The sequence below is a fragment of the Ruditapes philippinarum genome, unplaced genomic scaffold (assembly GCF_026571515.1).
Source record: "Ruditapes philippinarum isolate M1 unplaced genomic scaffold, ASM2657151v2 ctg1117_1_1_1_1, whole genome shotgun sequence".
Lineage (NCBI taxonomy): Eukaryota > Metazoa > Mollusca > Bivalvia > Venerida > Veneridae > Ruditapes > Ruditapes philippinarum.
Genome location: NW_026865414.1, coordinates 68,330 through 89,583, shown reverse-complemented (window position 1 = coordinate 89,583; position 21,254 = coordinate 68,330). Strand labels below are relative to the sequence as shown.

The 21,254-nt window shown below is 30.7% G+C and overlaps 1 protein-coding gene across 2 annotated transcripts in view; it reads left to right on the top strand.

Annotated features, from left to right (window-relative positions):
* Nucleotides 1-5,698: 5,698 nt before the first annotated feature.
* LOC132728931 (uncharacterized) overlaps nucleotides 5,699-21,254 on the top strand; it is a 36,240-nt gene continuing 20,684 nt past the window's right edge. The window contains exons 1-6 of one of the 2 annotated variants that reach the window (XM_060714657.1): nucleotides 5,699-5,833; nucleotides 6,140-6,273; nucleotides 12,306-12,435; nucleotides 13,949-14,094; nucleotides 15,658-15,763; nucleotides 17,228-21,069. In XM_060714657.1, the coding sequence (XP_060570640.1) occupies nucleotides 5,733-5,833; nucleotides 6,140-6,273; nucleotides 12,306-12,435; nucleotides 13,949-14,094; nucleotides 15,658-15,763; nucleotides 17,228-17,279 (669 nt within the window). In that variant the 5' untranslated portion in view covers nucleotides 5,699-5,732 and the 3' untranslated portion in view covers nucleotides 17,280-21,069. Of the gene's footprint in view, nucleotides 5,834-6,139; nucleotides 6,274-12,305; nucleotides 12,436-13,948; nucleotides 14,095-15,657; nucleotides 15,764-17,227; nucleotides 21,070-21,254 lie in introns of those variants that run through there. The other variant, XM_060714656.1, reaches the window with a different exon arrangement.

Here is a 21,254-nt window from a genome sequence, read left to right as displayed (position 1 = left end):
TCTTATGGAATGCTTTTTATTTTGGCATATGGAAGGACCTGTCATTATTAGCAGTAAATGTCATGATGCGTTAATAAGTTTTATTTTGAATCGTAAGAATCATTCAAGGACACAAATCAATACAGTGGGGAAATATGTTGTGGTTTAGAACTGTTTCATTATTAAAGAGAAAATGTAAAACTGGCCGGGTAGCTCAGTTGGTCTCCTAACAGTCGATTCATGGTCAGGCAGTTTCAGCCAGGGTTTCGAAGTGGTTTTTCAACTGACACATGTTTGATTCATATAACAGATTGCATTAAACATAAAATGGACAAAGGCAGTATTGTATGATACTTTTAGATCTACATAAGGCATTGGTACAGTTGATCACACTATACTGCACATGAAGAAGTTCTTCTTCTTCTTCTTCTTCTTCTTTATGAAACTTTAAGCATCTGCCATAGGTTATGCCATTCTTACATGGTTCAAGTCTTATCTCTGATTGACAGCAGCTGGTGGATGTGGCTTGTACTCATTCTACTACTGCTCCGAGTACCTATGGTGTCGCCCTGAGGTTCATTTTAGGTCCTCTTTATGTCTAATATACGTCAATGACATGTCTGCAACCCTAAGCAATAAGCTTTCATTATATGCTGATGACCCAGGTATCCTTGTATCTGGTAAAATAAATCTGAAGAAATTCTCTCTAATGGCATGAGTCTTATAAGATTGGTTAATTGACTATAAATTGTCTTTGCATCTTGGCAAAACAGAGTCTATTCTTTTTTCTTTAAGTTTCAACTTAAACTGGGCCTAGCCTCCAGGTCACATGTAATGGTACTGCTATAAAATACACATCTTTTGTTAAGTATTTACGTGCAAAACTTGATCAAATTTTTTTGGCGTCGCCTTTGATGCTTTGCATCAATGCTTTTCTTGTATTACACTGAAATAAGTAGATAAAATGTGACCAAGGTAATGCCGATTTCGTGAATGATGCACCGAAGCAACTATGGTTATCTCATAAAAGCATTGTTTACATAATATCAAAACTAGTAGTTTTGCAAATGTCCAAGGTATACTGAATATGTAAAATGTAGTCTTAACTTATTAATTTTAACGAAACACATAAGTCGCTTTTAAAACGGTAGTCAGGTTCGTCATTCTCACGGACGATCTAAAAAGGTAAACATATTTATAAGAAAACAAATAATACTGGTTAAATTATAATGTCCTAGCAGCCGTATGCGCTGATTTATGTCTTTTAACTTAAATGAGGATAAAATATGGTGGCCGGTTCGCTCACCATGTTACTCGTTTTGGCTATATCTTGCAGAGATTCGGCGTTACTGGATATACACGGTGTGTTATCTGATTGGTCTGCAAATTACAGCAAACCAGAATTTACCTGACAAATTTTTAGGGCTATCATTTGTTTACATAACTACCCTAATAATATGTTACGGTTGATGAATAAGTTTAAGAAACAACATTACCATTTCCTGCAAAAGATGATGACAATAACTAAGTATTACAGAGCAATTTAAATTAAAGAATCAAAATACTACTGAAAAACTAAACATATTTATACTATGTAAAATGCAAAATTTACATGTATCTCATTAAATTCAAAGGCCAGTGTGAGTGATAGTATATTAACCAATCTCTATAGATTGTATTTAACTTTATAACAGAATCTCAGAGTTAGAGTCGGTAAATTTCACGATTTCGTGAACAAACATGGCGTTGTCCATATGGCTAGTAGGTAAATTGGCAAAACAATCTTGCCCATTAATATTTACTCATATCCTTAGGGAATTTTATGAAAATAAAATTGTTTATCAAATCTAGAATTTGAATAACATAGTGGAACACAACAAGGAAAATGAGATTTTCCCTGTAAGTTTAACACGCGTGGTTTATCAGGTCAGACATTATGTGTTTACATTCATGCCCTGTAAGCCTCTCTCTGGTGATGGAATGTAAAGTATGCATATAATTTGAGAAAGGCCTATTATTCCAGTGCATTTGCTTCAAATTCCTTCAAACATTTTCTTTCCAGGGATACTTGATACTTCGACTAATGCCTATTTGTAACAAACGCGTTGATAACATGGCTAAAATAGCTTTCTGTGGAATTCCGGTGGTAATCAGATCCAGTAGATCTGAACTTTAGTCATATTGGACTCTCTTTGTGAGCAATTATTCAGCATTACATATTTATATCATTTAGCATTATACAATACCATGCTGTCTAAGTAAGGCAATATGCATGATATTATATGGGACTGTCTATGTAAGGCAATTAAATATAAAATATAAAATATTACAAAGATGTTTATGTAAAAAAAATTGACAGAATATAAGGATGGCTATGTTGTACTCGTGATACATTATAGAGTTAGCACCGGCTTTATCAAGATTCAACATTTAAAAATTAAAATGATGAAATTTTAAATTAACAAAAACAACCGCAGATGCGGTCACACGTCGGTTGATATGGACTCTTCAATGTGACACTCTTGTGCCATTCAATTAAGAGCGGCAAATGGTCACGAAGTAAAGGAAAGCATGAACGAAAAAAAAAAAAAAAACGAACTAAATTGAAAGAATTTTACAATTGGGATCAAAAGATATGAAGACCGCATATTACAGATAAGTCGTCAAAAAGACATTTTTTTAAAAATCAGGCACCGTGTTCTTGGGGTGATTATACAGTGTTCAAGGAATAATAGAACCACCGAAGTGGGAAAATGTCACATATAAGGAACTAAAAATACCACACACGTTTACCCACTACAACAGTGTCGTCTTCAAAGATAGAAAATGTAACATCTTCGCTATACGGGGCAATTCTTTACTGATAGGTCAATAAAATAGAGAGAAAAAAATCCATAAAGAACGCCCGAAAAGACAGAATTGAAAATATTGCTGGCTCGATTTGATTGATTTGATTGAGGGTTAGTACTGAAAGAAAACAACAACAAAAATAAAATGCAGTAAATGTAGGGATGAATAATTCTGTGTCAACATCTTATTATTGACAATGTTGCACGGTGCCTAAAAGTACACACGTGGAAACAAGAAAGTCATATTAAATATACAAAAAAAACAAGTTATTAAAGTGATGTTACTTGTTCAAACGACAATAATGTTCATATTTCTATCGGATTCGGATTATACATTTCGTAATCAAAGCAATAACTTTCACAGTATGTTCCGTTTTGAATTAGTTAGTGAAGCATTTTGTATGTATTTAAGAATAATAAGTTTCAAATTAAATGACACATTTGATAGATTGATGACTTTACATTATTCAGGAAAAATTATCATCTGTTTTCTCATATGTAGACTTGACATACATTTTGTATGACAGAAAGATACGGTGTCTCGGTCAACAGTAATATATTTGTTAATGGCTTGAGGACACTTCCATGTTAAATATACTGAAATAACACATATACAATGTAAACAGAGAAATGAAACTTTACCTGTGTGCATTAATTGATAAATGTTTAAATGACAATCATCAGCCATTTGCGATTTATATATGTAGGTTCAAAAAGATCTTCATGGAATTTCAAGCAAAACAACATGCCATAAGAAGCTTTAAGGGAATTTTATATATCATGGAGATGGCTAATTGGCCATTAGTTTTGTCTTTGATGTTTGTGAAAACTGATTATCATCGTTTGTAAATACTTGTACATGTGATATCTTTCAAAGTAATCGATATATTGAGTACGAAAGCACCTACGTGATCTCTAGACGTTTATGTTACAAATACTACAAATTTCTTAGTAGTCAACAAAAATCTGTTTTATTGATGTTTTTCTAGATATAAATGATGTTTCAATGCATGATTTCCTTATAGAACAGACACCACAAATGGTTAATTAATAATGTACTTTAAAGAATAGTGCATTAAGAAAAGAAAATCTGCACATTCACTGCATGCAATCTAAAGCTGTTTTTCTATCTTTTTATGTAAATCTTATCAAAGAGATTATAGGGTAAAATTAAGCAAATTCTGTCAATTTGCACTATAATATTATAATATATCCTGTTTTGTGAATCAGTTTTAAAGTTAAAATATCAACAATTATATATGGTTATACAAAGTTATTAACACCACTAAACTTTGTTCAGAGCTTATGTTGATTATATACATTTTACTGACTGCGAAGTAAACAGGACATTTGCAGCGTCTGTAGTTTTCCGGGACATATTTGTCTAAGTGTGCCATCATTATAGTGATGAGACTTACAGGGAGGAGATAAACTCCCGAGAATCGAGTGGATTTCAGCTGTACTCATTCTGTCTAATAGAAACCTGAAATAATTTAGCACTGGTCTCAAGTTATACTTTCTTTTCATCTTTCATCAGTACTTGTCTTTGTATATATAATTCATATCAAAATAGTGTCTGTAATTGTATTGCACTTAAAGTATCGACATTGAAACTTTGATTAATTTATTAACTAATACATGTCGTTAAAATTTAAATTTTCACTATCAGCCTCTACAAAAATATTTCAAACATGGATCAATTTTCCTCATAAGAGGTTATTTAAAAAAATACTGATAAATTTAAAAGCAATGTCTGAAATTTGTTTTTATTTTTATTATATTGATACTCAAATGTGCAGAACTAAAAAAGTAATGTCAACTTTCGTTGTCAGATAATTATTCTGGTTAAAAGTACTTCAGATATAACAATCTGACCAGTTATATGATAGTTATATTGTTATGTAATTTTCCAGTAAACTTGTCTTTCTCCTTTCCCTTTTTCCCCAAACTAAGGCACCATACATACATTTATGTACTTATCTGGGCATTTTATTTCTAAACAATAATCACGAAAAGGCCCATTATGGTTAGGTCGTTATTTTTCTTTCTCAAATGCATTTATTTCTTTGTGTGTGGTTTTAATTTCTTAAAGGTTGCTCATTGGTAAATTAGCAGATCTAATAGTATCTTTTGCTTTTGCTATTTGCAGAGAGTACAGTTATGGTGAGTAAGTGTTTTGTATAGAAGTTATCATACTCGTTTGTGTACATTTTGCTACTAAGTCTTTTAGGACAAATATTTTCATTCTAACCTCTACTTTCTTCCTGTGATAACCATATAATAAGCTCAAAAGCAATTGTCTAAATGTTTGAAAACTAATGTTTGCCCTTTCTAAAGAAGATAAGTTTATTAATTTCTAAGGCATAATGTGACGATTGCTGAAAATGTTTTGATTTGGTTGACACACTTTTTTTATTCTTACACCTCCAACTTGAAACGTTTAATATATTGTTTCATTTTACTTCTGTAAATTCTTATCAATAATTTTAACAAAAGTAAAAATGATTTTTTGTTATTAACACTTGATATATAAAGACATGGCAGTAGTTTATATTTTGCATTTACAATATCAATCAACGAAAATTATACAAGGATTATAACAACATGTAGAAAACTCTGTAATGTTAACTGATACTCGGGCCTATCAGTTAATATTGTGGTCAATGTGTGCCTGCCTGCAATTTTTATGGTAAAATATAATATTTGCATCAGCAGCCGTGTGTTTGTTTACCAACTATAGTCGTGTGATTTCATTGCCGCTACAATCCATATTCTATTAATTCTTTTAGGCTATCACAAAGACACAAGTGTTAAGTATATACAAGAAATACAGCGAATACATATCTATATATTTATATTATTTTAGGTATTGTTACAGTATGTGCAGGCTGCAAAGATATTTTGATGAAGGAAAATAAAGACTGTTTTGACGGTTATAACACATACTTGGCTAACCTAGGCAACAGTGGGGCGGATTCTTCACAAATTTTGTCACTTCTGTGCAGGTAAGGAATTACGTGTAGCATATTTCATGTGTTGCATTGTAAATTTGATCATTCTTTGGCATTAAAAAATTTAAGTCTAATAAGTTTTATAACACATAGCATTCGTGTTACATGTAATCCAATAGTTCACCAAGTCAAAATGAATGTCTAAATCTATATTTTTGTGCCACTGTTTCTCAATGTCTCTGAAAGTTTAACCGTTCATCATACTTCAGTAACTACTTCAGAATAGACATTGTACATACAACAACTTCAAACTGTACAGAGATTCTGTCAACATTTTTTCATTTTGTCGTTTTTCCACAGAGATGAGGGTAGAGCGGCAACAAATTGTTTAAAACCACTTCTAGATGAATGTAAGGAGCTTGCAGATGATGATATGTATCTAGTATTTACAGTACTTGATACAATGGGTGGATGTGAAGTACTGGAATCTCCAGGTTTGTTATTTAAATTTACTAGAAAAGAGAGTATTCATTTTGTGATTATAATTAAATTTATATCTGGCATCGTCGTCTGACTCTAAAAGTGCTCTATTCTTTTGCAAAAATGAGATTTTTAACTAGATTTTCTCTCTACACGTATATTGAAAATTTTGTTTATTATGACGTTATTGACAAAGAACATTGTGTGCTAATACTACTGTTACACAGGTAAATATGCATCTCATGTTTGCTGTATGTTTGGTACCCCGTATTATACCCACATGTAAAACATGTGTGTTTCATGTGTTTTGAAATACACGTGTTTAAGATTATGTGTTTTTCATATGTAAGATTAACATATGTATACATGACCATATGAAAAACATGTGTCAACAAACATATGTTAAACTCATGGTTATCACATATGTGAACTTTCATGTGTTTTTAGTATGAAGAAATTATGATCATATATTCTGCAAGATTTACACTTTGAACAATCTTAATTAGATTCTACATGATTTTACATAAATTCTTAAAAGATTCTTGGTTCATGCATGTATGTACAGCTTGTAAATGTAGTAAATATATGGGAAAAAAGTTGCCTTCACTTCCAATACTTCTTATCATGTTGAAAAAAATAACAATAAAATACCTTTATAAAAAAGATGAAAATAAATAAATGATAAATATCTTTTTAGAGGGATAGCTGATTATATTTGAAATTAAAGGAAGAACTGTCAGGAGAAGAAACAGTTTTTGAGTGAATTGTCAGGGTGATTAACTGGTTAGGGGGAGAATAGTCTGCCATTCATTTTTATTCATGATTTTTCTTCCTTTGTACATGTTAGTGTTTATTAAGTGAAACTTTAACAATCAAGAACCCAAAACGAAGTGACCCATAGGAAGTGACCCTGGGTTCTTAATTGTTAAAATGTGCACTGAATATAAACTAACTTATACTTAGTGTTTAAAGATCCTGTATGTTGAACCATTTAAGCGAAAGTATATATATGTAAAAGTGATTAATCTTAATTTGAGCATCATATCTATGATATAAAACCATAAAAATTTGTGTTACAGGATCTTTAAGATTTATCAATTCTATAAGTTCCAAAAAGCCTTATTTATAAAAAATATTACCGAATTTACATTTCATGAAAATAAAGGGAGGTAATAAAAATATTATTTTCTCTAAAGCCTAAGTCATTTTTTTCAATAAGAAATGAATGCATATATTTTAATGATTACATTTAATATGTACAAATGTTTGCAGTACATATTTAACATATTCTTCGATATTTGAAAATTGTTTTATTAGCATAATTATATACATTATATATAATTTCACTTAAATATGGTGTTAAATACTTAACGTTTTTTAAATTCTTCTGAATTATCAACTTCAAACAAACCAAACTACGAAACACAAATTACCGTTTGTAATGAAAAACATGATTAAAGTGAATCCATATGTGAAAAACATAAGTCTATACCATACAGTTCCTTTTCTTGGAGAAACACTGTTTCCTAAAAACATATGTTATTCATGTGTTTCCATATGAAAACATATGCAAACATGTGTTTGCACCAAATGTAAATATGGTCTAACAACTATGGATCCCAATTACTCGATTTTTTAAAACTTAATTGTCTATACATTTTAAACGGTAGAACAAATATGGATATTCCGGGGAAAACAACGTGTAAAGGCACAAGTACTGTTGATTATTTTATCTGTAATTCAAACTGTTTGAAGCAAATTGTGTCTCTCAATGTGTTAGACTTTTATCCCTTAATGTCAGACGTTCATAACCCGGTGGAACTTAAATTAAGCTTTAAATTGAGCAAATGTAGTGTACAAATGGAGAAACCTACCATAAAACTTTGGGATCGCACTAAAACAAATGAGTTTTTAAATAAGGTAGATGTTAGTGAAATACAAAACATTAATGAAGCATTAGATAACTTTGAAGTCAATAATAATTTCACTCAAGAAAAATGCTGACATAATAACTGAAACCATATCGTCATTATTTTCAAATACGTCCCGTGAAATTTTTTTTGGACATACAAAACTAAAAGATATTAATAACAAAAAAAATAACTAAAAATTCCAAACCTTGGTTTGGACCAAAAATGCAAAAAGGCTAGAAAAAAATTTTTCACACTGCAAAGCATCTTTATAAATTAAGAAAAAAAGAAATCACAAAGGAAAAACTTGAAACAAAACGCAAAAAACATATAAAGGCACGTTAAAACAATTTTATAAAAATGAGAAAAAAGAAAGTATAAGTAAATTGCGAAATCTTAAAGGTAAAGACCCACGAAACTATTGGAAAATTTTAAACAAAAAAACAAAACAAAATTGCGATGCTGACCTAACTGACCTTTATAATTTCTTTAAAAGTGTAAATTTTAAAAATGATGAAAGTGATGAAATTATAGATAGACCAAATTCTAATGAAGTAAATGAAAGTAACGAACAGATTAATGTTCCAATCACAGACAATGAAATTGAGTATGCAATCAAAACCCTTAAAAATAATAAAAAGCCAGTGGATATGACAATGTAAGTAAATGAACACCTTAAAGCAACATTTCCATGAATTGAAAACAATATATGTTAAACTTTTTAACCTAATATTAAATACCGGTATAATTCCTGAATCATGGACTATTGGTATAATCAACCCAATATATAAAAACAAAGGGGACAAATCTGACCCTGGAAATTATAGGCCTATAACTTTGTTAAGTTGTTTAGGTAAAGTATTTACATGTATTTTAAATAAAAGAATAACTGATTACGTTGAATCTAATGAAATAATTAACAATGTACAGGCAGGTTTTAGGAAAGGATTTTCTACTTCATATCGTTTATTTGTTTTGCAACACATTATTCATTATCTTAATAACAATGGAAAAGCTTTTTTGCTCCTTTATTGATCTTAAACAAGCATTTGACATAGTTTGGAGGAATGGTTTATGGAAAAAACTGATAAACTCAAATATTAATGGAAAATGTTTTCTGGTCATTAAAAATTTGTACAGTAACATTAAGTCATGTGTTAAGGTAAATTCTTGTTTTTCTATTTTTTTTCCTTGTAATATAGGTGTACGACAAGGAGATAATTTATCGCCATTGCTATTTTCACTATTTTTAAACGATCTAGAATCGTATTTTTTAAATGATAGTAACGTACATGGAATAACATTGGTAAATGGAAGTAATACAAATGAGCTTTTCTGTCTTTTAAAATTATTTATATAACTCTATGCTCACGATACGGTAATAATATCAGAAACAGCAGATGATTTACAAAAAACATTAAATATATATGAACAATACTGTGACACTTGGAAACTTAAGGTTAATACGTCAAAGATAAAAATCGTAGTTTTTTCTAAAGGTAGACAAAAAATGTATAATTTTATTTTCAAAAACGAACCTATCGAGGTAGTAAATGAGTACAAATATCTTGTAATTTATTTTAGTAAAACAGGTTCTTTTCTAAAATGTAAAAAGCATATCGCAAGCCAAGCTACAAGAGCCATGTATAGTTTAGTAAAAAATTCTAATCATCTCAATCTGCCAATAGATTTACAATTTGAATTATTTAACAAAACAATTAAGCCGATTTTACTGTACGGTGTAGAAATTTGGTGATTTGGTAATCTCGACATTATTGAGCGAGTACAACTAAGGTTTTTAAAAATTATTCTTAAATTAAAGAAGTCAACAGCAAATTATTTTGTTTATGGAGAAACCGGTTGTATGTCTCTAGCTATTGACATCGAAGAAAGGATAATATCATTCTGGTCAAAATTATGTAAAAACGACGGTGTTAACGTTAATAATAAATTGTCAATTGTTGTCTATAATAGCTTACTACACTCAACAGCTGGTTTAAGTGATAATTTGCTTAAAAAGAAATTCTCATGGTTTTTTAATGTCAAAACTATTTTAATCAAATGTGGTCTATCACAAGTGTGGTTCGACAACACATTTACAAACTCTGAGTGGCTCAAACTTTCTGTTAAACAAAAGTTAAAAGATCTTTTTTTTTAAATGAGTGGTATTCTAAAATTGAAAATTCGAGTAATAGTATGTTTTATAGAGTGATTAAAAGAACATTTGGATTTGAATCGTACTTGGTTAATTTAGATAGTTCATTACTGTACTATTTTATTAAATTTCGAACAAGAAATCATTGATTTCCAATAGAAACGGGTAATTGGTCCAGTACTCCAATTAACCAAAGATTTTGTCCTAATTGTCAAAATAAAATTGGTGACGAGTTTTGAAAAAAGTATATTATCAACGACCAAACATTTTTAAATTAGAAAATATTATGTGTACTAAAAGCAAATCTGAATTTCTCAAATTGTGTAAATTTTTTAAATGTATTATTCAAAAGATAAGAACTTAACTATTCACTGAAATACTTGTGTTATTTATATTACATTAGTTCTTAATTTGTAATTACTGATTAGCATGTTTTGTTTGTCACCTTTTGTGAGCCTTGTATGATTATATCATTTATTGTAAATTCCTCATATTTGCATGTATACATGTATTGAGAGAAATAAAGATTATTTTATGTTATGTTATGTTATGTTAAAATATATGTGGTACTTTTCTTTGAAAAAAAAAACAAACTTTTCTTCTATATGTAAGACATGTGTGTCATATACGTTTAACATGTGGTGCATATTTACCTGTGCAGAATACACGCAGCTTAAATCTGGTAACTTCAGAAATAAGTACAATTCTGAAGTATCAAAAATCTAAACATATAAATTTGTCTGAATATTTGAGTAAATTCCTGGGTACTTTCTGTTATAGTGTGTCAATGTAATAACAATATTTTAACGACACAATACCAACATAATATCAATCAAAATTATATCATTATCAAAAATAATAATATTAGCAACAATTTATCAACCTATCTTAACATGAAACAAAATCGAAGGTAGTATCGATATAATGGCAACAAAATATTAACATTATATGGACATTTGATCAACATTATTTCAACATGATAGCACCCCAGCTTCATACTTGGTCGATAGTTATATTTTTAGCCAAATAATGGAGTGAACCGATGACAAAGTATTTAACCTAATCACTTAATGATCATCTGTTTTTCAACTATCAACCAACACAGTACTAACATAATGTCAACACAGTACCAACATAATGCCAACATAGTACTAACATAATGTCAGCACAGTACTAACATAATGTCAACACAGTACTAACATAATGTCAACATAGTACTAACATAATGTCAGCACAGTACAAACATAATGTCAGCACAGTACGAACATAATGTCAGCACAGTACGAAGATAATGTCAACATTTTATTAACATAACATCGATAGAATTGATCATGAATAATAATATCGCTTAAATGAGCACATTCAAAATTTATGAAAATAGAACATTCTTTTTTTACGTTTAACCTGTAAAGATCCTGTAACTCAAATATTTTATGGTTTTATATCATAAATATGATGCTCAAATGAAGATTTATCAATAGTGTTACAGCTGTAGTTCCAAAAATAATTATTTGTAAACGTATTACGGAATTTGCATTTCATGTAAATAAAGGGTTGTAATTAGAAATTTATTTCCGATAAAGTCTAAGTTAAATTTTTCAATAAGAAATGAATGCATATATTTTAACGATTTCTAAAAATGCGTTTAAACATTTGCAGTACATATTCTTGGATGTTTGAACATTGTTAAAGAAGAATAATTTTACACATATGTAATATTTCACTTAAGTGGTGTTACATCCTTAATTACAACATACAAGATCTTTAACGATTTTCTTTCAACAGAAGTTTGTTTTCCTTCTTAACACTTTTTAATGTACACAATGTATAGATTTATTTTATCGCTCTTATCGTACCAACTTCTCGTTTTATAATTTTTGTGTTGTCTGATTTGTAGTCCTTTTTATTTTAATATTTATAAGCCGATCTTGTTGTGCTTTATTGTTATTTGAATAAATATTGTTTGAAATAATTATGCTAGAAACCATTGGTGATGTCAAAGGCGAAGTGCCCAGCGGTGGTACCGAAGTTGTAAATGAAGTCGAACATGACATCCCAATTGATACAACACTGTTTGCCAAATTACTAGAAGAAAGTAAAGGAGTTTGCAGGTAATGTTCATAAATAATCCATTGGTTGGATTTATCAATGATACGATCGCAAAACTAGGAGTCGCAGGTTCATTGCACCTAAGCTATTGAGATTCTTTGTAAGATTAAATAAATAGAAATGTGGTGTGTAAAGGGGAGGGGGTATGCGTTATTTGAGCGGATTAAGACATTGTTTATAAATAATCTGCCATCTAAATATGTTAAGTGACTGAATATATCACATTACAAGCATGAACCAAGATTGATCGGTCCCTATGATTAATCATCATTCCAGTGAGTCATTTAAAGGTTAAAAGGGCTGAAATTGTATAACTTTTTAAGCGTTTAGATGAAAAAAAAAAACAACACAAAAAACCACACACACAGCATTGTTTAACTAACATAGCTTGTTCATTTCTCAAATTCACATAACATGTCTTTATTTAGTTGAAACCAAAGACGAAAAGGTTTCTGTTTCATATATATTTCTAATAAATAAACAAGATATCATGTATCTTAACATTGATGAATGTATTGATGAATGTATGTCTAAGGCAAATGTGTATTTCTCTATTACCTCTGTCTCGGTAAAAAAAGTTCAATTCAATACTTTACATACTTACTTTACAATTTAAGTGTATCATTGAGTATCAAAAGCGGTAAGAAAATGGTAAATTGATACATTTTATCTTCAGTGAAGTCTTATGCAAACGTCTTTGAAAAAAAACATGAGCCGTCGAGTAGCAAGAAATGCAAGAGTTTCGTCTGTAAAGGTATTGTACAACGCAGACTTGTGAAAATAAGCAAATGTTTCATTTACACATATCATGAAAACATCAACAATTTTCAAATGGTTTCAAAGCTAAGCAGCATGTTGGACACTACGCGTCCCGGACGGCCTTGAATGATTAAGCTGACGTTAGGGACATCAATGAAGAAGTACTCCGAGGACTGTTGTCGCACTAGCAAGGCATTAAACAACCTTTTAAAATCACATATAGAAATGTTTAGACAATATTTCTTTATAACCTGGTTATGCTGTTTACAGGTTCAAAGGGATTTTTCAAGAGATGTTAAAGTTCCAATGATTGTTTTTACTATTTTTTACTTGTCGCTTTGTTCGATGTTTTAAGCGTGACGTCGTTATGTTAAACCTGCGTTATCCGGGTTATTTTTTATGTATGCTATACATGTATATATATGTCATAGCTTTGACATTTGAAATGTTATATTTTTATAAAATGTTCGGAGAATTTGCAGCATATCTTGAATTGTATTGTGTTGAAGTTTAAATCTTCAATGACATTTAGTTTATGTTTTATAGTAAAAGCAGGTATTTTCTATTCAGACCTCGTCCATTCTGTCAAATGCTACATGAAACATTCAATACGTGACAAACATTGTAATGATTCATACATTTGTTTAAGAATAAACTAATATATATATATTATCCAGATTGTTACGTTAACTCACCTGGAGACGTTTTTAGTTTTACAAACAAATTCTCAAAATAAATGCACTTTATTTTACACAGCAACTGGACAGATAAGCTTCACAACACGTGCCCAAAAGTTGAAATACCAGAAATCAAATCCAAACAGATGAGGTCAAGTCAAGCTGATCTTTTGGTTAATTTTCGGACTAAACTTTTAAAATGCCAATGCCCTCACTTTCCACCAGGTAAATATATCAATACAGTAAACTGTACTTATAACGACATCGCTTATAACGATGCTGTTGCTGCGGTACCGACTCTTGTTTTTAAAATGAATTTCGTTATAAGCAGAGTTTACTGTATTTGATATTCTTGAAATCATTGGGATTTCGCATATCTTATCAGAACTGCCTCTAGCGTCAACCAAACAATATGCAATTCTGCATATTATATAAAACACAGATCATTTCTAAATCAAAGCACTTTTGTCCTACCACCAAATTATCACTGATGTCTGTACTATTTTATATTTTGAAAATATACTTTGCTCAAATTTAACACCAGAAAATATTGATAATTACACAGTCTCTTTATAAATATGAAATAAACATGTTTTGACTTCACACAAAGTAAATATGTTATGTTTAAAACTCTGCACACTATAGGTCGTCACAATATTAATATATACACGAAGGATGGAGTTCTTATGATAACGTGTAAGGATTTCGTCCAAATGTTTTTGTAAATACCGAGTAAACACTTGCCAAAAGTTTTTATTTTCATCTATAAAAAGAGAGTTTGAGGTGCTTAATTAAACTTTGATGACTAATCTTGCCTTACATATTGTATTATGTGTCAGAAAAAAACAACTTTATAGTCAATTAATCATCGCATGTATAAAATCTGGTAGTTTTGAGCAAAATTTCCAAATTACTTGCTCACTCGTACATATAGACCTTTTTCATTTATAATCTTCTTCGTTGCCATACTTAATTTATGAATTTGTTCTCGATTTTTCAAATGTCACGGAGTTCTTGTGACAACTCTGAAGATGTACTTGAGTTCTTATGATAATTTTTGTTTCCGCCAGTGTGTTTCTTGTGCTTAATTACGACACGTTTTAGCGAATCTTATTAGTGCATAACTGTGTAAATCATTATGAAGCGTAGTACGCTTATCATTTGCACAACAATTCGGTTATATAATATTGGTTTTGGGTGTATTTCACTTCAAAAGATATTTTTCTTACCTCCGTTTCTTGTGCTTTTTATCATTTTATAGAACTTTTAGCTAACGCAGATTTTGTAGACAGAAAAAGAAACTAGATGTGAGCCACGATCATTTATCTTTATTGTCTGTCACAGTCATTGATATTTATTGTCTGTCACGATCATTTATCATTATTGTCTGTCACGATAATTTATCATTATTGCTTGTCACAATCATTAATTATTTTTATCTGTCACGAACAATTATCATAATTGTCTTTTACGATCATTGATCATTATTGTCTGTCACGATCATTGATCATTATTGTCTGTCACGATCATTTATCATAATTGCCTGTCACGATCATTTATCATAATTGTCTGTCACGATCATTTATCATTATTGTCTGTCACGATCATTGATCATTATGATCTGTCACGATCTTTGATCATTATTATCTGTCACGAACAATTATCATTATTGTCTTTCACGATCATTGCTCATTATGATCTGTCACGATTATTGATCATTATTGTCTGTCACGATCCTTGACCATTATTGTATGTCACGACCGTCACATACATTGATTGTTTCTTCAGATTACTTTAAAGATGACTGTTTGAAGGATAGATTGACGACAGATCACCAATATATCAATTGCTTCAATAATGCCACAAATTTTATGAAAACGAATCTAACTTGCGAGTAAGTATCACTGATATTTCTTTCTTGGTTAAAATTGTTATGGTTATGGTTAGTTTCCGATGTTAGTTTAATTTACCTGTTTAATATAGAACAAAAGCGAAAGAAATGTAGTTCTTCGCGTTACATCGAATAGACGGAGAACTGTTGTCTCAACAGGTGCGATATCAAAACTGGTATAGCCAGTTTTTTCACGTGATAAGAGTTATTGACCGTGCGTACGTACGGTTAGTGGTCAATTCTACATAGACTCTCTCTTGGTACACGTCATCAACTACATCGGGGAGTTTTTATCATGGATCGAAATACTCATGACATTATCAAAGGACACCGTGGAGGAAAGCAGACAGTCTTTACTTCAAGAAATTGGGACGATGTTCGAAAAGATAAGTGAACAAAATCATTTTTCTGAATTTGCTAGAATAAGCAATTTAGTGGCATCATCTCAGCCAAAATTTAAAAAGAACAGTTTTGTCATAATAGTAAAGTTATGTTGAAGCTTAATGAAGCTGAGCCTAAGTTAGATAGCAGTAAACTTGAGGAGGCCAAAAGCAGTATTACAACAGGTTTGTGTTTTAGGTAAAAAAGAAAAAAAAATGAAAACAACGAATTCTACTCTATTCCATTTTAAGAAACATTTTCAATTTGCAAAAGCTTTGTTTTTATTCAGCAGTTTTAATTTCGGGATATGATTAATAAATTAGCTATTTTTTAATAGTTTTTACATGTCTAATGTGTAGACCACGTGGTCTTGATACACGTGTCATTTGTTATATTAGAGGTAACTTGTTCTGTATGAAGATTGTTTTGGCTATGTTTATTTCTAAAGGAATAATAATAATAATAATAATAATAATAATTAATAATAATTCTTCTTCTCTTATTATTATTATTATTATTAATTATTATAATAATATATATATTATAAAAAAATCACTTTGTTTCTTCTATTTTCAAATTATTTAGAGTAATGTCTTTTTGGACATGAGGACGTAAAAAAGATTGTTTTATAAGCGGATGAATATAGATGTTTTTTGCATGGTTAGCAAATACTAGTGTGGACTCACCTTTTTTTTAACATGTTTAAATAGGGGATTCATTTTTGATAGTATTACTGATATAGTTGCATTATAAACTTGCATACATATGTCAGATTTAAAACCCTTTGCGTTGGTAATGCACAGGCCGATATGAATAAGTTAGTGTGGTATCATTTATATATAAATGTAGTGATACTAAAATGGCAATAGCACGGAGTTTTCATGTTTGCTGATTGAGATATTTAAAGTATAACAAACACAGAAAAACTAAGAATCACAGTAATATACTAGTATTTGTTAGATAAGACTTCTTTTATTTTCAAAGTTTGTAAGTAAATTATGTATTATATCAATTGACTCATAAAGATTATATTATTTATAGAGATTATGTTAAACATTTTTAGTAACAGGAATATTTTTCTTTCAGCCTTGTATATTTTGTCACACCGACAAAAGATAATACAGTTGGCGGATGCTAGTGAATTGAGGTGGAGAGAAGTTCATGAGTATAAACTAAATTCTCTAGCAGACGACAGCGATGATGAAAAGAAAATGTATAAGGCTGAAGTTAAGGCAGACAGAGAGTTCAAAGCTGAGAAAAATAAGAAGTCTAAAAAGTTTAGAACCAAGCCTTACGCCAGGAGTGTACCTGCACAAGCTACAAGTCAATCCACTTCGCAGCAATCTGTTGTGCAGAAACCAGGCATATGATTTTTTGTGGAAAGCCGGGCCACTGCAGAAAAGAATGCCCTAAAATACTACAAATTGGAATAATAAGATGAGTACTTTTGTTTATTTAATAACCATTGCGATATGCTAGACAGTGATTCATTGAATCACAATTACAGGGAACAAATAAATAATGAGGCAATTAGTTGCGATTCGAACCAAAATAATTTAGAAAATGAAATCGTTGTATTTCCTAAAAACATGTTTAAGTCTTAATGTTTCACCTGTTTGTTATCAGCCGAACAGTGAAGGCAGAGTATCAGTAGTAGAACATTTCGAGTCTAAAAAAAGAAAAACTTAAGTGTGTTATGTCGCCAGTAGGAAAATAGAAGGCTCATATCTATCATCGGTGATTCTTTTTATTGTAGACGTTATAGAAAATGATTACAAATTGCCTTTTAGAAATATTCCTATTTAAGTAATGCTTAAAAATTATAAGTCCGCTAGAGACACTCCGTCTTTTGTTACGGCGGAAATAGAGAGTTTACTAGAAAAACATATTATTTCGGTAGTAGATCACGTGCCGGAAGTTGTAAATCCGTCGACTGTGGCTTATAATAAGGCCGGAAAAGCAAGGTTGGTTTTAGATTGTAGGCATGTAAATCAGTTTTTGCATCTGTTCAAAATCAAGTTTGAAGATGTTCTTATCGCTCAGTCTCTATTTAGTGCTGGGGTTTTGGCTTTTACTTTTGATTTGAAAGGAGCTTATCATCACATCGATATTTTTAAAACTCATAGGAAATATTTAGGATTTTCATGGAACTATAATGGTCAACAGACTCATTTTGTGTTTGATTCACTTCCATTTGGGATAGCTAGTGCAGGGGGCACTTTTCTAAAACTGTCCTAACTTAAGGTCATTAGCTCATAAGGTGATAATGTATCTTGACGATGGCATTGGTGGTCATATTAATTTATGGGAAGCATTAGAAAGTAGTGTATTTTTAAAAAGTACATTGATTAAAATGGGTTTTTTGTTGGTGGAAGAAAAGTGTCATTGGTTTCCCTGTCAAACAGTAACATTGTTAGGTTTTATATCAGATTTTTTTCAGAATAAGATATTTGTCACAGAAGAACGAATTTCTGTCATAGAAAAATCAATTGAGTCTGTCCTGTTGACAAGTGTAGTGTTCTACCGGTCCGTGTTAGCGTCTTTGGTTGGACGTTTGTTTTCTCTTTAATTTGTCTTTGGATGAGAACGAGAGAGATGTATAAATGGAATGGATACCCAGAGAAAATAATCAGATATCAGATTATTTGAGTAGATGTCTTGATTCTGATGATTGGTCAATATCAGATCGTTGGTTCAGATATTTTGATTGTATTTGGGCAATACACACAAGAGATAGGTTTTTTCTACTCATAATAACACTCATAGTGAAAGGTTTAACTCTAAGTGGTGGGTCCCAGGAACGGAAGCTATAAATGCTTTGGATCAGTCCTGGAGAAATGATAATAATTGGTAAGTTCCGCCGCCTCGGCTAATAGAAGAGTGTATAAACAAAATTGTAAACGGAAATGCAAATTGCACATTTATTATACCAAAGTGGAAATCTTCGGCTTTTTAGCCTAGCTTGTTTGGTACAAAACGTAATTTCAAAACTTACATAAGAAATGTAGAGATTTTACCCAAAAAGTGTAATAATACGTATTGGTAAAGGTAATAACGGCTTGTTTGCACACACACACCATTGCCGTTTTGTATGCTGGCACTCAAGATTAGGTTTTAGTTGTGAGTGCCAATATAGATATATTTTAATGAGACATGTACTGTATTCTATTTTACAGTATTTTATCAAGTTTATAATATTTGTCATTTTCAATTATAGGTGTTGACTTAAAACCTTCAGTCCGGAGCATGATGACCAATGCCGATGTGGACATTCAAAACATCAAACAGTTATTGATCACATGGCAGGTTAAATTGTACAATACCGGGCACTTTCTACTAGACAGAAATATATGAACTATTTTTAATATTTCGAAGGATATTGTGTCAAAAATGGTTTTGTTCTCAAGCCAGCTCCATCTATAGTTGTAGCAATGTATTTAACAAACATGTTAGATCACGGAAAGTCGTACGGTGTTATTTCTTCTATAGTGTATTCTATTACAGAACAGAATATACTTTATTGATTTAGGCCGCCACCAGCCCATAACAAAAATAACATAAATATTAAATGGATGCATTCTTTGCATGATTACGTGGATCCTACTACGAACTCAATGGTTAAACATTTATTGGAAACAAGTAAACGGGAATGTTATGAACCCGTTAAGAAGAAAGATACAATCGATTCGGAAATGTTAAAAACATTATGTGATATGTTTTCAGATTCCAGTGACGTAGTAACCTTAAGAGATCTGTCAATTATTCTTCTAGTTTTTGCTGGGTTTTTACGTTTCAACGAACTGAATTCTTTAATTTGTTCAGATATAAAATTCAATGATGATCACTTAGTGATAAACATTCGTAAGAGCAAAACTGATTTGTAAAGGCAAGGAAAATCTGTCCTGATTTGTAAAGGTACTACTTATGCATGTCCTTTTAATATGCTTAAAATATACGAAGGCAGCTTGTCTTGACGTAACCTGCAATGCATTTTTGTTTAGGTTATGTTTTAGGTCAAAGGAGGTGTCGGCGCTTGTTGTGTACCAATTAATACATGTCTCGCCTTGCAGTTGTTGTTGTTGTTTTGGATAGTGAGTATTGTGGTAAAAGTAAAATATGATCATCTCTGAAACTTAGGTTTCAGGGGAGACAACTGTTAAGATATCGATATTTGCGCTTTCACGAGTTCTTTTTCTGAAGTAACTAAGGTTATTTAGAGGTGTCTAAGATAAACGTTAAAAGATAACTCTATGTTCGGTGCCGCAATAAGTACATTTCTTACTGGTAACGGAAATGTGATCATTTAAATCATTTATCAATATAGTGACCGCAAGATGTTATGTAATTTCTTTTTTCTCACATATCCCTAAGGGGTGTTATTATGATGTTTAATAAGCATTCAAGTTTTACAATACAAATTGTATTACCGTATAAGTACTTATTTCTGCGGGCTTGATATTCTGCAATTTTTGTGAAAATGACGAAATTTCTGCGTATCTTATTTCTGCGGTTTCATCATTCTCACATTGATGCTTTTTATTTCTTCATTTATATTAAGATATTTTTACAATATTAATCACTACAAATGAACATTTCAAGATTTGTTGATGTAACATGTACATTTCTTCCGGTTCACAAGCAGAGGACTGATAATGTGTTTTAATACGGTTTGTGTATTAATATGAAGTGTGAAAAATAGACAATGGCAAAATTGCACGTAGACACAAGATATTGCACAAATACTAAAAGGTATGTTTATTGCATCCGTCAAACTATACTCATTTTACAAAACAAATCAAGCTTAGGGTGAGCGAAAATAATACAAAAAAGATATTTAAACAAAAAAACAAAGCATCAATTTTTTTCTAATAATTTATTCACGACGACGGATAGATAAAGAAAAAAATCCCATCTACAAAAGCCGATCATACGGAAGAGCATTAGTGCCAAGTGTGTATTTTTTTTTATTAACTCGAAATTTCGAGTTACTAACTCAAAATTTCGAGTTACTAACTTATTTACTACTTAGTAACTCGAAATTTCGACATACTTACTCGAAATTTCGAGTTACTAATCTCGAAATTTCGACTTAGTAACTCGAAATTTCGACTTA